Below are 22,333 nucleotides of genomic sequence, written 5' to 3' on the forward strand. Positions count from 1 at the left end.
TTAGTGGTCAACTGGCAGTTTTAGATTTGTGGTTGGACTCGATGATCTTAAAGGTCTCTTCCAACCTATACGATCTGCGTCTGTGTCTATTTTATTTTTTTTACCTTAATTTGCTTGCAGGAAAACCTTTCATGCCTTAAGGAGGGATGGTTTTGTAATTAAGGCTTTTGATGGAGAGCCAGGTTCAATTTCCAGGTCTTCCACATAATAACTACCCTTAGTGGGTGACTCAGTAAAGTGCCTTCCAGAACTGTAGTGCTAATAAGTAAATGGACCACAGACTGCCCTCCGTTGGCAGTGCTGACCAGCATGAAATGGCTGAAACACTATGACCACAACTCTAGTCTCTGCTTGTCCGTGAACCATGCCCAGGCACTATTTAGAAAAGCACTACTTGACCTGAGTCAAAACTGTCCCAGGGAGCAAGATAACAGTTACATGGTATGACGTGGACTTGATTGCTTTTCTCTTACAGACACAGCCTTCATTCTCACCTGGTAAAACAGGGCTTCTCCTGTATTTCAAATCTTTGTCACTGTCCAAGATAGAGGTAAAGCCCCAAGAGGTTTCTCCCATCCTCTCATTGCCTGCACCAGGTGAGCAGGCTAGTAAAGGAAGGCAGGGCAGGTGGACATCAGGACTTTGGATCTGAAGGCTAGATGCTGAGTTCAGCAAAAATTAACAGCGAGGAGATATCACTGTGTCAGTGCTATAGCTGAAGGAATAGTAAGTAAAGTGCAATCAGAAAAAAAAAAAAATATTAAGAGAAGGCTGGAAGCAGCTGGAGACACAGTGAGTGAGAATACATAAGACCCCAAGTCCAGAAGAGAGAGAAGATGGAATAAGAGAGGATAGTATGTCAAAAATATCAGAAGTAGTCTCTGTGACTGCAAAATGTAAAACATAGTTGAGCAGTGGTCAACATCAGATATATCACCCCGTATGTCTGGTCTTTGTGCATAGCTGTCATAGTAGATGCTTAGCCTGTAATCAGTTATGAAGCAAATGGAATAAGATGTTCTATGAGAACACAAGACAAAGTTATTTCTTACCTTCTATGTTATCCAGCAATCCCTTAGAACTGCTCTTGAATATTTTATTGATAAAACTTTTGTAACAGCTCGCATGTCCTTTTACCTTTTCTAATTCCTTCCATCTCTTCTTCAGAGGTCCAGAGGAAAGACTTGTTGGCTTGTTCTTCACTGGCTTGTGGGACAGCACTTCAAATTTGGCAATGGATCAGAAGGACTGAAGAGCACTTTTGCTCCCACCAATGTTTCTTAGAGCTGCTAAAACAGGACCAATGAAGATGCTCACCAGACTCCAAGTCCTTGCGCTAGCTTTATTTTCCAAAGGAGTTTTCCTTTCCCTAAGTGACCACAGCTTTGTAAGGAAGGAAATTAAGATAGAAGGAGACCTGGTCTTAGGTGGCTTATTCCCAATCAATGAAAAAGGCACCGGGATAGAAGAATGTGGGAGAATCAATGAAGACCGAGGCATCCAACGCTTGGAGGCCATGTTGTTTGCCATTGATGAAATCAACAGAGACAACTACTTGCTGCCGGGAATTAAGCTTGGAGTTCACATCTTGGACACATGTTCCAGGGATACATATGCCTTAGAACAGTCTTTGGAGTTCGTCAGGGCATCTTTGACTAAAGTGGATGAAACAGAGTATATGTGCCCCGATGGCTCATATGCCATTCAAGAGAATTTACCATTACTCATTGCAGGAGTCATAGGTGGTTCCTATAGCAGCGTCTCCATACAGGTAAGTCACAGGAGTCCCATCAGGTGAGAATCATTCATCTGAAATTCCTGTGAGAGAATCACAGAATCACAGAATGGTAGAGGTTGAAAGGGACCTCTGGAGATCATCTCATCCAGCCCCACTGCTTGAGCAGGCACACCCAGAGCAGGGAGCACGGGAACATGTCCAGGTATATCCAGAGAAGGAGACTCCACTTACCAGAACCACTGCTTACATAAGTTTGTCAATAAAGCAAGTCTTAGCTTGATCACTTTACCGTAGGGGTCAATCAGGCGTATAATTGTTACTGAATTTATATTACTTGATTCACTCTTTAAAACACTTGCTGTAGTTTAAACCTCTGGCAGCTGTCCACTTCCTCTAGTTATGGTGTGTTCTGAGGACTTCTGAAGTTTCCAAAAGTCTTAGTATTTATTTTGAACTTTGCATTTCATGAGACTTTTACAACTCTAAGTTCAGGTTTCTGCTTTGATATCAATAATAAATGTTGCCACCTATATTTCTGAATATACGATGCCTGCCATGCTGTGTGTACCTAACATTGGTCATTTAAAAAATAGAGATTGAAATGAAAGAATAAATCCTTATCTTACTTCCAGGCTGAAATAAAGTAAAAACGGCATACTAGCCAGAAACTTAAATTACACCTGGCCAAATGATTGCAAGCTTTTAGTGTCTAATTATGCACACCAAAGCCAATAAAAATTATTCTGCTGATCTCAGTGAACAAGGTCTCAAATATCCCATGCTAGCAGTACAGTTTCTAAATGGGTTCTAAATGTGCTGTCTTTCCTGTTGTTTCCATATGTAGTTCATATTAACACAGTCTTTGCCAGGGAATGTCACCTCACAGAGTGCAGTGTATGCACTGCCAGAAGTCCAGCACAGGAGACAGATGCCGTCAGTATATCTTGCCTCCTCCTTCTGGCACATTGTAGCTGCAGCTTTTGGTTGTGCAATATTGGTCTCAAATAAGGTCTCAGCAGGGTGTTGGAGAGTTTTTAATGGCTTGCAAAGGTGTAAAGTTGCAGGTGGGTTAAATGCTCCATAGATCCTTCCAAGTACAGTTTTATTTCATGCTTGGTTTCAGTTGGAAGGGGCTAAACTAATGTTGATTCCTTTTGGCTGTGACTTCCCATTTTTTATAGATTAATGATAAAACTTTAAGACCTCAGCATTTTCTTTCATTAAATGAACATGAAGACATATACACCCTCTTTCTTAGCAGTAACTCTGTATTTGTCCCCTCCAGACCAGGAAGTCCTATGGCAGGACAGCCTCAGAAGTTTTAAAGTTCCCCACCACTTCCAGTGTGAAAAATCCACGAGCAAAAATGCCCCCTAGGTTCACTGAACCCACCAAATCTATATATTTCTCATTATTTTGGGTTAAATTAGATAAGGCAGTCCACATCACTCATAACTGCCAGTGAGTGGTATCTTAAGTCCAGATTCAGGTAGGTTAAGACCCTGCATCTAGTATTTCCTAATGGTCAGCTGTAGGTTTCCAAAGGCACCAAGCCTTGACAGTGCTGGACTACTGTGAGCAATATGATTTTCCAGACTGAGTACAGGCCCTAATTACTGCGTCAGTGTCAAAAGAGAATAATGTTCTTCTGTACTACAGGCTATTCCAGCAGTGACAGAAAGCTCACAGAGCTTTATTTACCTGTTTCATAAACAGGCCAAGAGTTCATCCAATGCTCGTTTCAGTCAGAATTACTTTGGGGAACTGGCTCCTGCTCTTGTCAAGGCATTAAATCCCATAATCTTGGGAGCATGGCCAGTTTCCATCAGACACGCATGAGCACAGAAGCATTTCAACAAATTACATTTTATTCCTCTTTGCGTTTCAGTGTGTGGCTTGCCTGAGTATTCATAGTAGGGAGTGCATGGGCAAATGGTTACCCATACCACAGGAGAATAGTTTCTGCAGAGCAGGACCTCAGCCATCTCTCACACTAGGAGTGGCTTTGTCCCAGTGTGTGTCCCTGTTTGTGCAACAGGGACGTGTGCTTCACCAGTTACGTGTGCCTGATCACTTAGAGCACAAAGAAAAAGTAAGTTCCAGGGCTGGAAAAGAGACATCTGAAGAGAAGAAATGATAGCTAAAAAACCTTGGGCAACACAAGCTGTGTGTTAAGAGAATCATTATTCATTGTCTTTTCCAATCAGACAAAGGGTACATCAAGTGAAAGCAGCCAATGTCAGGTTGTTGTGGATGCTAAAGACTAAATGAGTTAAAGAAGTGACCAGAAAAAATCAGGAAATTCTGTACAGATACCACCTTTGTCTCTTTGTCTCAACAATTCCCAGAGATGCAAGTATCTGAAGGCTCGTAAAATATTTTGAAACATCATATGCTTGCCCTATCCCACTGGTGGAGAGGTGGCAGTAGTTTTGCTGTACCTTTGGTCTAGTCATTTGTGGTCTGTCTGTTTCTCAGTCCACCCTAAATTCAAGTGTGTCTAAAGGACATGAAGTAGCCTAAAAGGCACACCCATAAAAGTAGTTACAGCTGAGGAAATGGTACAGATATTTCTTTCCTCCCTGAGGCAGGCATGCCATGCTCCTAAAATGACCTGGGGCCTTTTGCACAATATCTGCCAATTTTTCCCTTTGAAGCCAGTCTCTGGTGATCACTGATTTAAGACTAAATCCATATCTGAGGCAGCACACTGGATGCAGTACACACTGAATAACGTAATATATACCAATTCCTCAAATTCCAAAAGCTTGGGTATGGAGCAGCTGTCACATGGAAATATAAAGTCCTCTTAAGAAACTTTCTCATTCAGTACATGTGAAAAATGGCAATATAGCTGTATGCATATATGTATGTTGCCCAATTTTCAAAACTTATGAGGGATGATGAAACAATAGTCATAAATATTACTCCGTACAGCTTCCCTATAGCTGTCAATAGTCGTTTCAACATAAGATCTTTCTTAAACAGTTCTTCATTAAAATAAAGAAGTAAGTTCACAGATCATTCAGTGAATGTGTCATTGAGCATTTTCGAGCTAGAAAATTCAGTTTATTACTTTCCCTTGACCTAGATTGGGTTGGCCTTCCTTCAGTCTCTCTTTTGTAGCTTTTCTCTAGATTTCAATCTGTCTAGAAAAGATGTGATTAAGCCATTCACTCCTTCTGCTCAACTTGTTAAGATAGCCAGTCATGACTTCTGTTTCAAAAGAAAATCCCTGTCAAGAGTAATAGACATTGCAGATTCAAGCCTGAAGATGTAAGGACTTCAAAGCATTAAAGCTATGCATTCTGGTGCCGCACCAGAAGAAGAGACTACTAAATTTCAGAGACAGTCACCTGTACAGAGTAACCTCCAGTAGCAACTGGAATCACACCACCACTGAACGTCAAACCACTTCAGCAGGCGCATGTGCAAGGCTGAGCATCCCCATTCCCTGTGCTTTCGAACATCACTCGGGGTGCTGGGAGCTTCCAGATGTAGCCCTGCCAAACATTTGTCTTTTGCCTGAGAGCTGTAAACATCATAAAGTCCACAGCACAGTTTCTTAGCCTTAAAATAAACCATGCTGAGCTCGTCAGACAAGAAATTATTTCTGGCTTTTGGGGGTTTTGGGGGTTTTTTTAGCTCCTATGAACTTGCCGTTGTACTTCAATACCTTTTCTTCTCCTTTCACCCCCCCGTCCTCAGACTTTTGTCTGGACAGCTGTCTGCAAAATCACTTCATGATGCTCCTGCTGTCAGATTTCTGCTTCTTTCATTATCCTTCCACCAAGGAAAAAGGAATTTGCTGGTAAATCAGCAACGAACACCTTCCCCACTGAGTCATTATGCACGATAGGCACTTTTTGCAGAGACTAAAAGCAACAAGAGAATGCAGAATGCTTAATTATTTTCTGGTCAGACTAGGCTATTATCATTAATGATGATCTGGATAATTAGTTTTTAGATGTTGTGTTTAAATTAGCAGTGAGCCCAATCTGCACAGCACTTGATCCTTCAAAACCCAAGCCAGAATTCACAGTCAATGGAACAGAACATGTGAAAAAAGATGTTTTTGTGAAATAAAATTCTGACCTGAGCTGAATCTAGGACCAGAGGGTGAGTTCTCCAAAGTTTGGAGGACTTTATTTTGGATTCATGGCTTTTCATTTGAGCCAGATTATCCACTTTTTCCTAGTTTACAACAGAAATTTCAAACATATTTTCCTTGGAGATGTTCAATGACATTGTAAAAAGGATGAGAAAAAAAGCATTATTCATTTTCACAGAGGATCACCTGCGTAGCTAATCCAAATGCTCTGTTTCAAGTACTCTGGTCAGCTTTGTCAGGATTATGCATGTGTAAGCAGGAATACAACTATTCAAGCGCTGGATTAGTTCTTCCCTGTTTCTGGAAACTGAATCCATCTTCTGAAAATGAAGATTGGGGTCTGTTCCCTGCAGTCAACTCTCTTAGAAACATTAAAACATTCCCTTAGGTGGGCTGGGCTTTGCATTTCCATATCTACTACATTCATGTTGATATAAGGCGTTAACCCTGTGTAAAGTTTCCGTTATGCTACCAACCTGCAAGACCTCCAGTCTTGCACAGTCATGAAAGTTATTCCCAAGTTAAAGTTTAATCCAGAAAAGAAGGCAGAATAGAAACCAGTACCCAGCTGTCTTCTCTTGAATTCCTTGCTGTGTCTCAAGCAAACTATAGCAAAACCACTAGAGAAGGTTTAAAGGTACATAACTGCTATCACAAAAGCTAAGGTCCCTCTCCTAACTGAGTGAGGATCTGGCATGAAATTCAGAATATGCACTCATTTACTGGCAGTCTTTTCCTGGCTGTCATTTCTCCTTAGCCACACAAGCGCTTATGGAATCTGAAAGACAATCACCTCCATATCCTTCCTCCAACGATAAACCATCTTCCAACAAATGAGTCTTAACAATAGCGTGTGCCTTCCATAACCCCAGTATAGTGCAAAATACTTAGAAGAACTACATGCAAAAAAAAGCCCCATAACATATGCAGGCCTGTCCCCCCTGCATGGACCTAATGGGGATACAGGCAAGAGAAACGTGCAGGGGGCACCAGGGACCACAGACCACCTATGCCATTTGTGCTATGCTTGAAGAGGAGGTTTGCAGTCAACTGTGCAGTGACAGCCTTTGGTGATTTTGTGCTTGTAAAACTAAACTAAACCCTTACTAAGAGATCTGTTCCATGAGATGGGCCACCTACTACTAACATTTAAGCTACACTTGCACTTGCTGACTTCCTGGTGCCTCCTTTAAACTCTTTCCCTCTTTTACCTCTGTTATTTCTCTCCTTCAGCTACCTCTCAGCCAGATCCTGTTTGTTCCTCTCTTTCTTTCTATGCCACATTCAGAAACTGAACAGTCACTAGGTTAAGATTTTCAAATTGTCTAGTGCCCAGACAGCACTGGACAAGTCTTTCCTAGAGATTTCAAAGAAATGTGAGTACCTCCCTCTGGCTAGCTTCTTTGAAAATCACAAGGTAACTGATTCCTTTGCAGTTTTTTTTTGATTTGAGATCTTTTGTTTATTCAGTGTGTTTTCTCCTTTCGCCAAAGGGAAACCATATGATTTTACAGGGATGGGTAAGGAACCCATGAGATGACAGGTAAGGATCAAGGAAGGAGCCCTACCATGTTACAAGTGTGAAAGGACGTAACTACAGGAGAAGGCGGCCAAAAATAGGAACTAGTAAGGGTTCATCTTGACATCACCCACACTCATTCTGTCCCTTCTGACTAGGACTTATGCATCAGTTAATGAGTCTCAAATAACCATATTTATCAATGATGACCCTTTTAACTCCAGAAGCCATTTCATGCTTTTAGAACCATCAACCCCAGTTTCAGTCCCTTTTCTTATCATGTGTAAATGTGACATGAGTCACTCACGGTCAGGTTTACCAAGTCTCAGAGAAGAGTTGTAATCTTTGTGCAAAGCATGGTCTTCTGCACAGATCTCTTCTCAGTGTGCCAGCTTTGTTCTTATCTTACTTCAACAGTTAATGCTGTATGGAGGCAAGTGCATATGCGACAGCTCACTGTTCTATCCCCTGCAGGAAAAAGGAAAAAGAGATTTCCAAATAATTCTTCTTTCAGAGTACAATATTTCTCTGCATGTCCTTCTTGGTTTATGTTTTATTACATAGGACAGACATATAAAAAGAAACTCCTGGGTCCTCTGCAGAAATCCTAGACTTTATTCTGACAGTATTCCCTACATCTGATATTCATTTTGTAGATGCAATTATTTCACTGTTCAAACACTGCTTCTCCGGATGTGACAGCTATTGAGTCCGCTGCAAATGTTTAGCTATGTTTTTCCAGCTTCATTGCCAAAATTTTCAGGAAAAAAGCAAGGCTGAAAACACTGTTGTCTTCTCCCATGCTCCTGCTAACAAAAAGTGCCAGACATTTTTATTTGATGGCAATTAATTGTTTTTTCCTGACTTGCCTTTTGGAAGGAATTTTGTTAAGGAACAACACTCACTAACTAGTAAACAAACCTCTTAATACGAAAGAGAGACAAAGATGATGGGAACCACTGCTTCAGTCCTGCAATGTGTCAGAAGATTACACGGGAGTACAAGCCAGGTTGGGACTCCTAAATAACTTCACTATTTCTGGCTTAGTTCCTTGCAACTGACCTTTAACGACTAAAAGGACTGGGATGTTGGCATTGCTGATGCATTCCTGGGGTCAGACCGTGAAGTCCAGCTGAATGCAAACGGATAATTTCTGTTGCAGGTAGTGACATAACCCCCATGTAGACACTGTCTTCCATAGTGCTTATTAAAATATCCTAGGCATAACACCTACAGTTTTAAAATGGACTATGGAGAGAAGACATTTCAGGCCAATAAAGGTATTTCAGGTCTGGAGACAGTAAGGAACTTAAGCTCCTAATCTCCCTTTGAAAACAAATCAGAGTTTAGAGTGAAGTTTTTTCTTGTATTTAGGCTGAGTGGCGGCATTTGTATGACTGAGATCTCCCCCTCTCAAATACTCCCAAAGCATGTGAGTATGTCAGAAATGCCCAAGCTGAGTCACACTGGGTCACACTGTCCCCAAGGTGAGAGCCATGCCTTTGAGCCTAATGAATCCCAAGAGGAGAGGGAAAATTATGGTGGAGCCCACCTCTTCAGTATTGTTCATATTCATTGCCACAATTGCAATCTGGCAGCACTGTAGGCTCACAGCATGCTGGGCAGTATCTGCAGAAACATAGTCAGCAGATAGATGGAAATTATTATTTCAATTTATTCTGTTTATTTCTATTTACTCTATTTTCATTGGAGGACATCTGGAATAATATGTACAGCTTTGGGTCCCCTAATAAAAGAAATATTTAATAAATACAGAGATGATTGAGGGGAGGAGAGTCTGGAGAACATACCCTTCAAGAAGAGATGGGTGGAACTGGGTGTGTTTAGCCTGAAGAAGAGGTTTGGTGGGAACCTAACATCAGCTTTTTACTATGTACGGGTTGGTTTTCAAGACGACAAAGCAAGTGTCTTTACTGAGATGCATGGCAACAGGATGGAAGAAAATAATTATAAATTGAAAGAAGTGAGGTTCTAACTTGACATGAAATGTACGAGCCAGGTGCTGGGAGCATTGGGAGGGTGTACAGGCCAGCGTAAGTAGTTGACTAGAGACAGGTACTTCATTTATTCTTCACATTAGGTTTATGTCCACCACTTAGTCACACACCCACACTCCAGCCCATTCACAATGAATGTTTCTTTCCTGCCCTTCTAAAATTACATTTTCTGCCAAAATTTGATTAAAACATTTTCAGATTTAAGAAAAAAGAAAATGTCAAATAACCAATTTAAAAAAAAAATAATCAGAGCAAATGCTTTAACTGCAGTTTGACCCACAGCTGCCCAAATAATAACAAAAAGCCACACTGTAGATTACCATCATTTAGGAACTAGACACAGGATACATTGGCAGCAGCACACATTTCTTCAAAGTAAAAGCTCAGCTCCTGTGCTATAGTGATGATCTAGACATTAGAAAATCCTTGGGCTTTCCCTTGGTCTTGCTGTGGGAATCTGGACAAACAACTTATCCTCATGAACAGAAAGACTTTTTCACATGACCGAAGGCAGCAACTGAATTCTTGTTAGGACAGATTGCAGCTCAGAGAGGCAGGGATTTCGCCAGTTTCTCACTAGGGACAAACCTCCTTTACCTCAATCCCAATCTCTTCAGCAGCCTAATTTACTGTCTGCTCAAAACAGCCACAGGAGCTCTTGTCTGTCTCAAAGGAGCTCTGTGAAATTAGACTCATTAAACCATGTTAACTGCCATGAGATTCTCACATGGTAAAATTTTACAAGTGCAGAGAGCACTGACATCTAACAAAGGCCCTCCTCTATCCAACAAATGTGTGATGTGCACTTGTGTATTGTGTTGAAGAAACCTTACCTCTTCTAACACTTTTGAGATTTTTCTTTTTTTCCAGAGTGTTTCCTGTGCTCCCCAACCCTGTACACATTCAAACAGCCCAGGTAACAATACCTGGATTGTTAAGGAGAAGGGAAATTGTAACCAAAACCATCTGTATAAATCCTACTCCCAGAAAAATGATGGGATTCGATAGATGTATATATAGGTCTCCGAGATATATAGGTGTTACCTACCTGACCCCATCTATCATCAGGATTCTTGAATGGCCATAAATATAGAATCATAGAATCATAGAATGGTTTGGGTTGGAAGGGACCTTAAAAGCTCATCTAGTCCAACCCCACTGCAGTGAGCAGGGACATCTTCAACTAGATCAGGTTGCTCAGAGCCCCGACCAGCCTGATCTTGAGTGTTTCCAGGGATAGAGCATCTACCACCTCTCTGGGCAACCTGGGCCAGTGTTTAACCACTCTCATTGTAAAGAAGTTCTTCCTTATATTATACACTCAGAAACCAGATTCACATATTTCATAACTGTACCTAATTCACAGCTCCTTGCAGGTGGCTATTATGAGGTAATTTTCAGCGTTATAAGCTAGACTGGCAATTTCTCACACGTATTTGTACTGTCCCTAATGCACAAAGAAGTAGAAGCGACAGATGTGGCTGCAACGTCATGAGATGGACATCAGCCTCCTTTGGCACTGCCTTGTCCACTCCATTTGCAGGAGTTGCTGGTGCAGTCTGTCCCTATGGAGGGACATGGCTCTCACTGGACTTTCTGCCATGCTCACATTGGGCAGCTCCTTATGAATCACTCGCAGTGCTAACAGCTGGGTGAGAGCCAGGTTTGCTTGGGAAGTGGACACTGTAGCACAGGACAAGGGCTACACTAATAAACTCAGCAGTGTGAGGGCAGATAAAGCTTTCCCATCTCACTGGAAGCTGACTATATCGACACGCTTTGTTCACAGTAAGCTGTGCAAAGCAGTTCTTTTAGATTGCAGATACTGAACATCCAGCATTATTTTCAAAGGTGTTAAGCATCTGCAAAACCCACTGGTTTTGACAGAAAAAAACCCCAACAGGCTACTACTGCTACTTAAGTGCCAACATATGGATTTCAGGCTCTAATTGCACCTACCATGGCTTGATTAAATTGCTGCCTGGAGCTTTGCCAAAATAGATTATTTAACTTAGCAAAAGCTGGGTCTACACTGCAATTTTGAAGTTCTAGCACACATCCCAAGGCAGCAGGGAGCTCCGGTGTAGGTATGCCTCAGGTGATTCAATCTCAGTTCACACAACTCTGGTTCACATTGCACTCTCCTCTACCACACAGAGACACTGTAGAGTAGGCATAAGCTTAGATATCAGCTCTCTCCAGGACCTGTTACCTATGCCATTTTCTTGTTGCTCTTTCAGTCAGGATCTGATTTTCAGAATCAGATGTTCAGATCAGCATGGAAATGGCTGGGAAAGGGGACCATTCTGAAACTGGCTGCATCAGCTAAGTGCCTGAGTCCTGAGCTTTTTTGAAAACTTAGTCCCTAAAATCAAGATGCTACAATATTCCAGAAAATCCCCAACTTCAGAATTTCCAGAAGAGTGTCCTGAGCTGAATTAATAACAGATACAACTTCACTGAGCTCCATGATCAGTCGCAGTCTTTAGGGACAATCGGGTCACTATACTTTATGATTAATCAGACTTTTTTTTTTTATTATTTTTGGTCTATGAAAAACCTACCATGTGGACAGCATTGCAGTGAGCAGCATTGCAGAAAGCAGCACTGCCACAGGAAAGCTTTCTTCTCCCCATGGCACGGGAAGTGGAACTGCAGGCAGTTTGCAGGGACCCTGGATGTATAGTGACCTCCAAGGCTCAGGGCCCCCTTGTAAAATGGGGGTGTAGTTCTGTTTCCCTGCATATGGATACTTTTGCTGCTTAGACTAAAAGGGGAAAAAAAAAAACACAAACAAACAACAGAAAAGCTGCTATATTTGTTCAGAATATCTTTCTCTGAGATGAAGGCTTGACTGAACATAGAATAACATTGCTTTATGTAGAAAATGGACTTCTTTTTTAGCCATTTTGGGGGGGAAATGCAGAACGATATGTGTGCATATCCTTATTATGGTTTAGCTCAAATAAAACAATTCCTGCTAGAATAAACTGAGACAAGAATAGCAATTCCAGCCCACACAGTTCTGCAACAAATGTTCCAGAATAGCTACACTGAGGACATTCTTATTACCAAATCAAAGTGCTCTTTTTGAGCAAGGATATGTGAACCAAACCATGTGGATATGTGGGCATCTAATCAAAAGTTACAAAGCCACAGAGGCTTAACAATACTCAGAGAAACCATTACACCTTAGTGACAAAACAAGCCTCTCAGCCCACCCCGTTGCTTTAAAGCTGTTTTTTTAAACGACCGCAATAGAAATTAATTCCCACATTTCCAGTACAAGGCAATTTAATGCATGTTACCACCTATCAGGGTGGTTAAGGACACATCAGCTGTTTCCTGGGGAACAGTAATTTGTTCAGTCACACCACTCTCTAGCCACGTGCCTACACAGATAGGCAAACCACAGGGCATTAGCCAAAGCTCCTTGTCAGGACACTCTTTCCAAGCAGTGTAGAAGGGGCTTTATTTTGGTTTAAACTAAAATAAACCACCATGAGTGGTTTACTTTATAAGGACATGCTTCATCTCCCTAGATAGAGGCACCCAGAAACCTGAGATGCCAGGGCATCCTGCTTCCTCTTCCCTGGTGCCGCAGAAGGACAGGAGGACAAGGGTCCCCTTAAGTTCCTTGTTTCAGATAACTGAGAGGGCTGTGAAAGGCACCGTGCGTGCATGGTTAGGCAGCAGAGTCTGGCCCAGACAAGAGATTACACCAGTTTACAGTGGGACATGAGCCACAGCAAAACACCAGTCCAGTGTCTGTATTAAAGAAAAGACAGAATCTAAATGTATAAAATCCCAAGAGATACGGGTAGCTGAAAAGTAATAAAATTCTTTTGGTTTTTTTCTTGCCAGACTGTCTATTTTGCTAATGACGTCTGAGCCTCTAAAATTTGTTTTGTTCCACATTTTTTTGAAAACAGTCCTTTGCCTTTGGATTCTCACAGACATAGTCTGTGGTCAAAGAAACATTGGGGGAAAATATGAAAAATTAATTGATTGGGCAATTTTTAATGAGTTTCCCTTAGGAATCCCAAGTACATTACTGCTTTTCAGATGGTTTTGTCAGGCTGTATTCCAAGATCAGCTTTAAAATTAATTTACTGGACACAACTTCCATGCACCAGGAGCAGAATGCCAAAGTCTCCCCTTTGTCATTTAAGAAGCAATCACAAGAATAAAAAAATGCCATAACCTTTCTTTATTTATTTCCAGGTATTATCAGGTGCTACACTTCTATGAGAGTAAGAGTAGGTTTGGGAATATTTAAGCAAGGGACACAGCAACACATGAAAAAAACCAACAAAAAACAGGACTTTGGACAACATAAATAGCACAAAAATGGCAATTAGAGATTATTCGAAGTTTTTATTAATTATGAAAAGCTGTAGGTCAACATTTCATTGTACAGCACTTGAGGAGTACTAACACACAACAAATATGATATCTCAGGACTGCAGTCAGAACAGCTCTGAAAAGAGTTTAAAAGAGTAAAAAGTAGGAGAGCTGGGGACTCAGAGCTCGAATAAGTGGGATCAGAAAGCTCTGTGAAAGGCCTGTACATGTACATCTATGATGTTTGTATAAAAGATAAATTTATGTCTTCTTAGTGCATTTGGTTATCAAATACAATGAGTCTTGGGGAAGACGAATCACACTATGAACACCAAGGCGTGCAGATCCACAGACCTTAGTCAGGAGCACAGGCTGAGGCTGAAGTATATTGCCCATTTCTGTCACATTCTCTGTTGGCTTAAACAGACTCAGATGGAGAGAAATAAAAGGTCCATTTTAGTCCTGGTAGGACCCTGGGAACTAACTTGCAGCAGAGCAGCTATTCTGCATATGCACAGTGCACTGCTCTCGTCAGAGTATGTTATCAACATCCTCTGTCAACACCCTTAGTCTGTGATTGTCAGAACCCCTCTTATTAAAAAACTCTGTTTATGCCTTTCCCTAGATTTTTCTGTTCAGTTTTATAAATACCAGCCTTTAAAAATCTGTGTTCTCCCCCTTCTCTCTAGGTGGCAAATTTGCTCAGACTCTTCCAGATCCCCCAGATAAGCTATGCCTCCACCAGTGCCAAGCTGAGCGACAAATCACGCTATGACTACTTTGCGCGGACAGTGCCCCCTGACTTCTACCAAGCGAAAGCCATGGCTGAAATCTTACGGTACTTCAACTGGACTTATGTGTCAACGGTTGCTTCAGAAGGAGACTACGGGGAGACAGGGATTGAAGCCTTCGAGCAGGAAGCTCGCCTCCGCAATATCTGCATCGCCACCTCCGAGAAAGTGGGGCGGTCCAACATCAGGAAGTCCTACGATGGAGTGATCAGAGAGCTGCTCCAGAAACCGAACGCCAGAGTGGTGGTGCTCTTCATGAGAGGCGATGACTCTCGGGAGCTCATTGCAGCTGCCAACCGCTTCAACGTTTCTTTTACCTGGATTGCCAGCGATGGGTGGGGAGCACAAGAGAGTATTGTCAAGGGCAATGAGCATATAGCTTCTGGGGCAATAACCTTGGAACTTGCTTCCCATCCAGTTAAAGAGTTTGACCGGTATTTCCAAAGCCTCAGCCCTTACAATAACAGACGCAACCCCTGGTTCAAGGACTTCTGGGAGCAAAAATTCCAGTGCACTCTTCAGAACCGAAAACCACATAAAAAGGCTTGTGACAAGCACTTCACCATCAACAGTTCCAACTATGAGCAAGAATCCAAGATCATGTTTGTTGTGAATGCTGTGTATGCGATGGCCCATGCCTTGCATAAAATGCAGCGGACTCTGTGCCCAAACACCACCAAACTCTGTGATGCTATGAAGCATCTGGATGGCAGGAAGCTGTACAAAGATTATCTCCTGAAAGTAAACTTTACAGGTAATAACTTCTTTTTTGGTACATACAGAATGTCACTCTAATTAATGAAAAGTTCATTGGTCACAGTAAGAGCCAAATGAATTTCCAGTAGCACCTCTTACCAAAGTCCAGACCAGGGCGTTATCCAGGCAAGGCCACTTCTGTCACAGGAAGGGAGAAAGAAGAGGGACAGGAAGCATGGTGAGAACCCTAAAAAAAATCAAGTTTGATGTTCCTACTGTTTCCAGAAGAAGGTGGAGGTGGCAACAGTTGCTCTTGGAAATGTTACCTACTTCCACACACCAACTTCCATTTCATTCACAGCCAGTTTGGCTTCAGCTGGTCATGTCTGGAAGCCAATGGTCATTTCACCACCTGCTACACTAGGCAATCGCCTACTACGCCTATGCCAAGACTTGCCTTCTCTTCCTCTTTTTTTTAATGACCTTACATAATAGCTGGACCCCTGTCAATGGCTAATGTCCTTGCAAAAGTAAAGCAATAATTCCTGCCGTAGAACCAGATCAGTATAAAATATTTAAATATGTGACATAGTGCCATTATCGATGCTGTAGATCTTTAGGCTTGATGACAAAATATAGAAAGCTAGATTAAATATGTGCAGGAGGCTTGTGGACACAGAGTCAATGATCTGGCAATGATATAAGCAAACTTCATGGGGACTGGCTGCGCAGTACATGACATCGCTGGTTTTGCCATCACATATGGCTGAGCCTAGGTTTGTTATTAATATTACACCATAGCAAGGCTAAGTAGATCTACGGGGGAAACAAGCGTAGAGAGCATCATGTCTTTTTGTTGTTATATGTCTAAATTTCTTCTGAAGCATCTAGGTTGAGCTTTTATTTCTATGTATTATTAAACTGATATTCTCAGCTGAGTGATTTGATAGTAAGGAAACACCAGGCTGTGCTTTGTATGAGAACTAGCTCTAAGAGGAACTGAAGGATAAATACATGTATGATACAACATGCTCAGTCCCAAGAGACCCTTAGTAATGGTACAGCATTAATAACATGCTCAGTCCCAAGAGACCCTCAGTAATGGTACAGCATTAATAACACTGGAAACTATGTGGAACTCAGATTGGAGCTCGAACATTTCCCTCCTTCAGAGGTCTTCTCAGCTCTTGATTCAGACCATTTCTAGACACTACTGACTACATCCCTAGAGCTTTTCTTGCTCCCAGTGGGGTATGACTGGTGTAACTAAGTATGCCACTTTCTTGGGTACATGTAGACATACCTCCCAGTGCATGCTGAAGAGTGCCATGCGACTCCTGGTCTCCCAGCATCCTGCTAGCTGACTGCTTTAGAGCACATCAGGGTTTCCTGCAGCCCACACACCTGGATTTCTTTACCATGCAAATCAAGGAGGTGCAGGTCTTGTCCTACACCTTAACTCATCCCCCAGAAGGTGATTCAGGAGGACCCAGGAGCTTGGCCATGTTCTGGTAATATAGATTCAGTCATTAAAAAAATTAATGCTCTTGGCAAGAACAGTTGTAAGTTGAGATGCTTCAAAACCTTCATCTGAGTGGTGCATGCAATGTAGCTGAAGCAACATGCCTGGCCTGAGCAACACAATGCTTATGCACATCATGTCATTTGGTCTCCTTCTAAAGACTGCTGCATCAGTAGGGATAGTCACATACCATAACATATGCAGATGCATAGGCAATGTATATATATTATAAGTCACGCTGTAATTGCATTTGATTTATTTACTAATTTCATGTGTTACAGACAACAGCACAAGACAGAATGAATCAACTGTTTAGGCTTTAAACCTATAGAAAGTAAGAACCATCATTTCTCCTACCACTCCACACAGAACTACAAAGAAACTATCTTCTTGTTTGCCTACACTTACCCTTAGATATACCTGAATGTCTTGAAATTGTTGAAATCAAAAGGTTTTAGGAGCACAGCACTTCCCAGAGCTGAGTCCTGGCTGACTGATCACATGGGATGGCAGAGGTGTGTGATGTGCTTCTGCCCCTGCCAAGCAGACACTTTAGGACGGAAACAGCCTACCCAAATGAGTAGGCAGTTCAGTAATTTATGCCTGAATTATTTTGCAATTTGTTCTGACACTCCAGGTATTTTTATGGGCTTTAATGCTGTTGTGGTTTAGCCCCAGTCAGCAACCAAGCACCACACAGCTGCTTGCTCACTCCCCCCACCCCGGTGGGATGGCGGAGAGAATCAGAAGAGTAAAAGTGAGGAAACTTGTGGGTTGAGATAAAAACAGTTAATAGATAAAGCAAAAGCTGTGTACGCACACGAACAAGGAATTCGTTCACTGTTTCCCATGGGCGGGTGTTCAGCCATCTCCAGGAAAGCAGGGCTCCATCACACATAATGGTTACTTGGGAAGACAAATGCCATCACTCCAAATGTCCCCCCTTTCATTCTTTTTCCCCCAGATTTAAATACTGAGCATGACATCATGTGGTGTGGGACATCCCTTGGGCCAGCTGGGGTCAGCTGTCCCAGCCGTGTCCCCTCCCAACTCCTTGTGCACCCGGCAGAGCATGGGCAGCTGAAAAGCCCTTGAGTAGTGTAAGCACTGCTTAGCAACAACTAAACCATCTCCGCATTATCAACACTGTTTTTAGCACAAATCCAAACCATAGCCCCATAATAGCTACTGTGAAGAAAATTAACTCTATCCCAGACGAAACCAGGACAAATGCATATACTCTTAATAGCATCCAGCTTTAGACTGTCACTAAACGATCTTGGTTCCAGTCCATGATTCCTAATCATTTTTGTATCATGCAGAGATCTTTTAAGAACCCAAGCATTCTTCCACTCAGCATTTATCGATAAAGTCAAAATAACCATGGTTTTCTTTGACCAGAACTCCAGGAAACTTTTTCATTTTGATATAGCTAGAAAAAAATAATTTTCATTTTGACTGAAATTTCTTTTATACTTTTTATGAATTGGAAGTTGAAGCTGTTCAAGATAAAAAAAGTCAAAACCTGTCATTTTGCAGTTTTGAAAATAGAAGGCTTTTTTTGCGATCAGATTAATTTATTTTAAAATCAACATGGAAATCTTTGAAACTCTGAAGAGCTTTAGTTTCAGCTAATTTTCGTTTCCAATTTAAAACATTAAAAAGCCTGTTGAGTTCTTATATAACAGCTTTTTTTCTGTATATATTGTTTCTAGCCTACAGCATGGTTTGTTCATCTCCTGTTTCTTTGTTTTCAGTTCTTCCATTATAATGTGAATCCATGTTTTAATGTCAGTGATTTTTGACAGCAGATAAGTCATTTTTATGTAGTGAGAGAATCACGAAATCTCCCATGTCTTCTTCCTGTCAGAGGGTGTGAAATTTTAATACATACAAGTCTTGCCATTGATTTCCAGGGGACCAAGAATTCACCTTTGCTCTTTTCTAGTTGAAGAAAGTCTCTGGGTGTGTTGTTAATACAATTTCAGGACCCTGCAGCATTGTACATTTGGTCAGTGATGTCATATTTCCAGCTCCAAATCTGAGACCATATCCCCAGTGCAGAGAGGATGGCATGGAAGCTATCAGCCCATCACATACACTGCAACCAAGGCAGATTGGGAATTTTCTTACTTCTTTAGCCTAGATAGTGAACCACACCCACCAAAAGGAATCAGGCAAGAAATAGAACAACAGTGACAACCATGTTTGCACACACACAGAAGCTGTTTAAGCAACACCTCCCCTGCTGAAAGACAGAGGTACAGATAGATGAGCCCTGCATGCATAAACCTGCAGCTTGCCATGAAGAAAATCCCACAAATGGCCCTGAATGTATTCTCCCAGCTTCCAGGAACAGGTGATGGTGCATTTCAAACACACCAGTCTGAGTAAATGACAGGGTGCATTTATGACTGGTGTGGGACTGTGCAATTTTAGATATTTACCCTATTCACTAGAATTAGTTTTGAATTAGTTAGTCTCTGATTACAGTTAGCGGAGGGTTCAGCACCTACAAGCTGTGGTTCAGCCACATGAGGCAGCCCACCTGATTTGCCCTTACATCTCTTGCTATTGACTACAGATGGAGCATAGAGCAACTGAGATTTTCACTCACCATTTAGCTGAAAGCCTGAAGTGAGACTCAGGCACAGCAATAATGGGATCTCTAAGGAAATACTGAGGGACCAGCTAACAGCAGCTCTGGACTAGAGGACTGGTCAGATTTGTGCACTCTCATGCTGCCACTGCTCCTGACATGCTGTGTGACAGGTATTTCATTAATATCTCTGGGGTCCTACTTATTTCCCCTTTTTCACTAAATTGAAATAACTCCATAGAACCAGAGTGTGGCACGAAGGGTGAGATTTCATTCCCTATTGTCTGTGAAATACACCAAGCACATAATTTTCTTGCAACTCAGTAAGATGTATATGACCAATGTTGTGATACCCTGAATCTTTTCAGTAAGGGAGAAGAGAGATGCCTATGCCTGATTCCCACTTACAGGAATCTGAGAATGCAAAGCCCAGCCCCCAGATAAACACCCTCGCTCCATCTCAGTGCTTGTTTGGTCTTTCAAAGAGATATAGGCTGGTTCATCTTCTTGATCTTCTCATGCTCTGCATTCCTTCTTGAGGGCACAAGTGCAGCATTTGATGTTCTGAATTGTGATGCTCTTCAGCTGATAAAGAGATGCTGGTTCAGGAGGCTGTTGGCTTGTATTACTGGAATAACAAAGAAGTGCTGAACAAAAAGCAAAGGACTCCATGGAAGAGAGCACAAAGTAAACTCAGCTTCTCACCCACACCCAGCCACTGCTTGGTGGAGGGCAGCGTGTGGAGAAGACTCTCAGGAGGGCTGTGAATTGGAGATGAGCTCCAACACAAGGCAGAGCTCCATATATCCAGAAGCCTCCCTCCCTCTGAGGGATAGAGGGGCCAGTGCAGCAACCAGCACTGCTAATGGTTTTAGCTCCTTTAAGCCGCCACAATGACACAGAAAACAGTGTTATCATTGTCCACAGCTGCTATTGCAAACCTCACATTTGACATGTGCCAGGACAGTAAAAGTTAGCATGGGCAGTGTGGGGTGTCCATCATTTGGAATGAAGTGGCAGGGTCCGGCACAGCTGTGCCCCACATCTTGCTACCTGGTGTAGCTGTTCCTCCAGGGCCTGGGCTCCAGGTTGACCAGGGGTGAGGAAGGGCAGCAATGACATTCAAGGACAAGTGTTAGCTCCATCTGGCCCAGGGTTGTTGAGCTGGCTGCTCAGGGTGACAACCTTGTCACCCAAGGGTGTGGGGCTGGGCTCCAGCTTTTCCCACTGCGCAGCTAGCAGGGCTGATGGTATTGCAGGACCAACTCCACTGTGAGCCTGGCGTGAAAGCGTATGGGCAGAGGGAGGCTGGATTTAGGGGTGTATGCTGCTTCCCGAATCTCCACAGGAAATGGTAGGAGGAATTTGGCTAAAGTAGCTATTCTGGAAAACAGACCATTAAAATTTTTAGGCAACACTTATGTTAATAGTCTTTTCCTACCCCTTTCTTCCACACAGCTACAAGAACCACTGTCACGTCCCTCCCTGTATTATGTTCAGAAATCCAGCTCTTCGACAGCAAATCGTGTATAACCAAACCTAGCTTATACTGGGCAAAATCCTCTCCTGTGACTAGCCAGAATGACTGCTCAAAAAGAGAAAAGGGTTTTAAGTCAGGTTTGATTTGTCCCCTTTCAACCACAGGACTTTAAGACATAACTTTTATTCTTATGTTTCTGTGCAGTTTGTTTTCATAATTTTCTTTGCCCCAGTCAACACCCAAATAATATGAAGTGAAAACACAAACTCACCTTCTCATTTACTCTTAAACACTGGTGACTTCCACGGTGGGAACATACTTTCATGGACCATTTCCATTGCAAATGTTCTACCCAAGTAGGAAAGAGCCTAAAAATCACCGCCTGCAACAGGTAGATATCACCTCACTTCTGAGCACAGCAGCATTGCATGGTCCCTGCTCTGGGATTTAGCCACAAATATTTCCTGTCAAAAGTCCACTTCAAAGCTCAGTGTCCTTCCAGGCTTGCATGGAGCACAGACCAACAAATTATGCATCTGCTATCACAAGCAGATCACGGATGCAGAAACTTCAAAGACCAGGTATAAATTTACAGCAGGGGGTACCTGTCAGTAGATGTGCGGGCTAAAGCTACAGCTCATATCGCAGGTTCTGCAGCAGATGGCCCTGCTACGCCATCATCTCACCCTTCAGATCCCTTTGGCCTCCAGCACTCAGTCAGCTGTAAGGTCTTCCTGGCCTTCCTTGTGATGCTTGTTTGTAAAATAAACCAGAGCACTGCTTTCAGCTGAAGCTAAAACTTTCATGGCAGAAGTCATCTAATACCTTGTTAATCATAAAAGTTTTTAAAGTGTAATTCATTATGGATTTGTGACCAATAAAACCAAGGAAAATGTAGAGTTAATTCCCCAAGATATTAATTAAAAATATACATTAAAAAGATGTCTAGGATTTATAGGAACAATTACTGCCTTTTTCCCGGGACCACAAATGTGTCATAGCATTTAAAACCTTGAAAGCAGCTAAGGAACAGTCTCTGAAAGCACACTTGAGACTTGCTATTTCAGAGCAGAGGAACAGTTGAACCTGTACAGTATTTTCCCACATTCCTCTCTATATCAGAGTTACAATGGTATGTATACACAGAGAGCTGTAGTGAGATTTTGACAAGTTGGTTTTCCTGATGACCCCCTCTACATTTTTCCTTCCTCCAGCTGCCTCTTTGCAGGCCTAGCTGCTGACGGCATCTGCAGTTTCTTTCCTTTGGACAAATTTATCCCTCCAAGAGGTTCCTGGGCAGAAATCTCTGCTTAACTTTTCCTGAAGCCTTTAATATATGTATCTATTCATACATTTATGTACTTTGTTTATATACATGCATATTTTCATACATATCTATTTAATTGCATATAATATAGATTCATAATATATAGAATCATAAAGTTAAAGAAAAAATCAGGTTGTAAGGGCCCTTAGGAGGTCACTAGTCCAACCTCTTGCTGAAAGCAGGTTCAG

General features: G+C 42.1%; 1 protein-coding gene across 3 annotated transcripts in view; it reads left to right on the plus strand.

Moving 5' to 3' along the window:
- The window catches only part of GRM3 (glutamate metabotropic receptor 3), a 114,449-nt gene that overhangs the window by 64,696 nt on the left and 27,420 nt on the right, over positions 1–22,333 (plus strand). For all 3 annotated transcript variants that reach the window (XM_075081522.1, XM_075081524.1, XM_075081523.1), the window contains 2 exons: positions 1,168–1,771; positions 14,420–15,275. In XM_075081522.1, coding sequence (XP_074937623.1) covers positions 1,274–1,771; positions 14,420–15,275 — 1,354 coding nt within the window. In that variant the 5' untranslated portion in view covers positions 1,168–1,273. The remainder of the gene's footprint in view (positions 1–1,167; positions 1,772–14,419; positions 15,276–22,333) is intronic.

This window comes from Phalacrocorax aristotelis, chromosome 1 (assembly GCF_949628215.1).
Source record: "Phalacrocorax aristotelis chromosome 1, bGulAri2.1, whole genome shotgun sequence".
NCBI classification, from domain to species: Eukaryota; Metazoa; Chordata; class Aves; order Suliformes; family Phalacrocoracidae; genus Phalacrocorax; species Phalacrocorax aristotelis.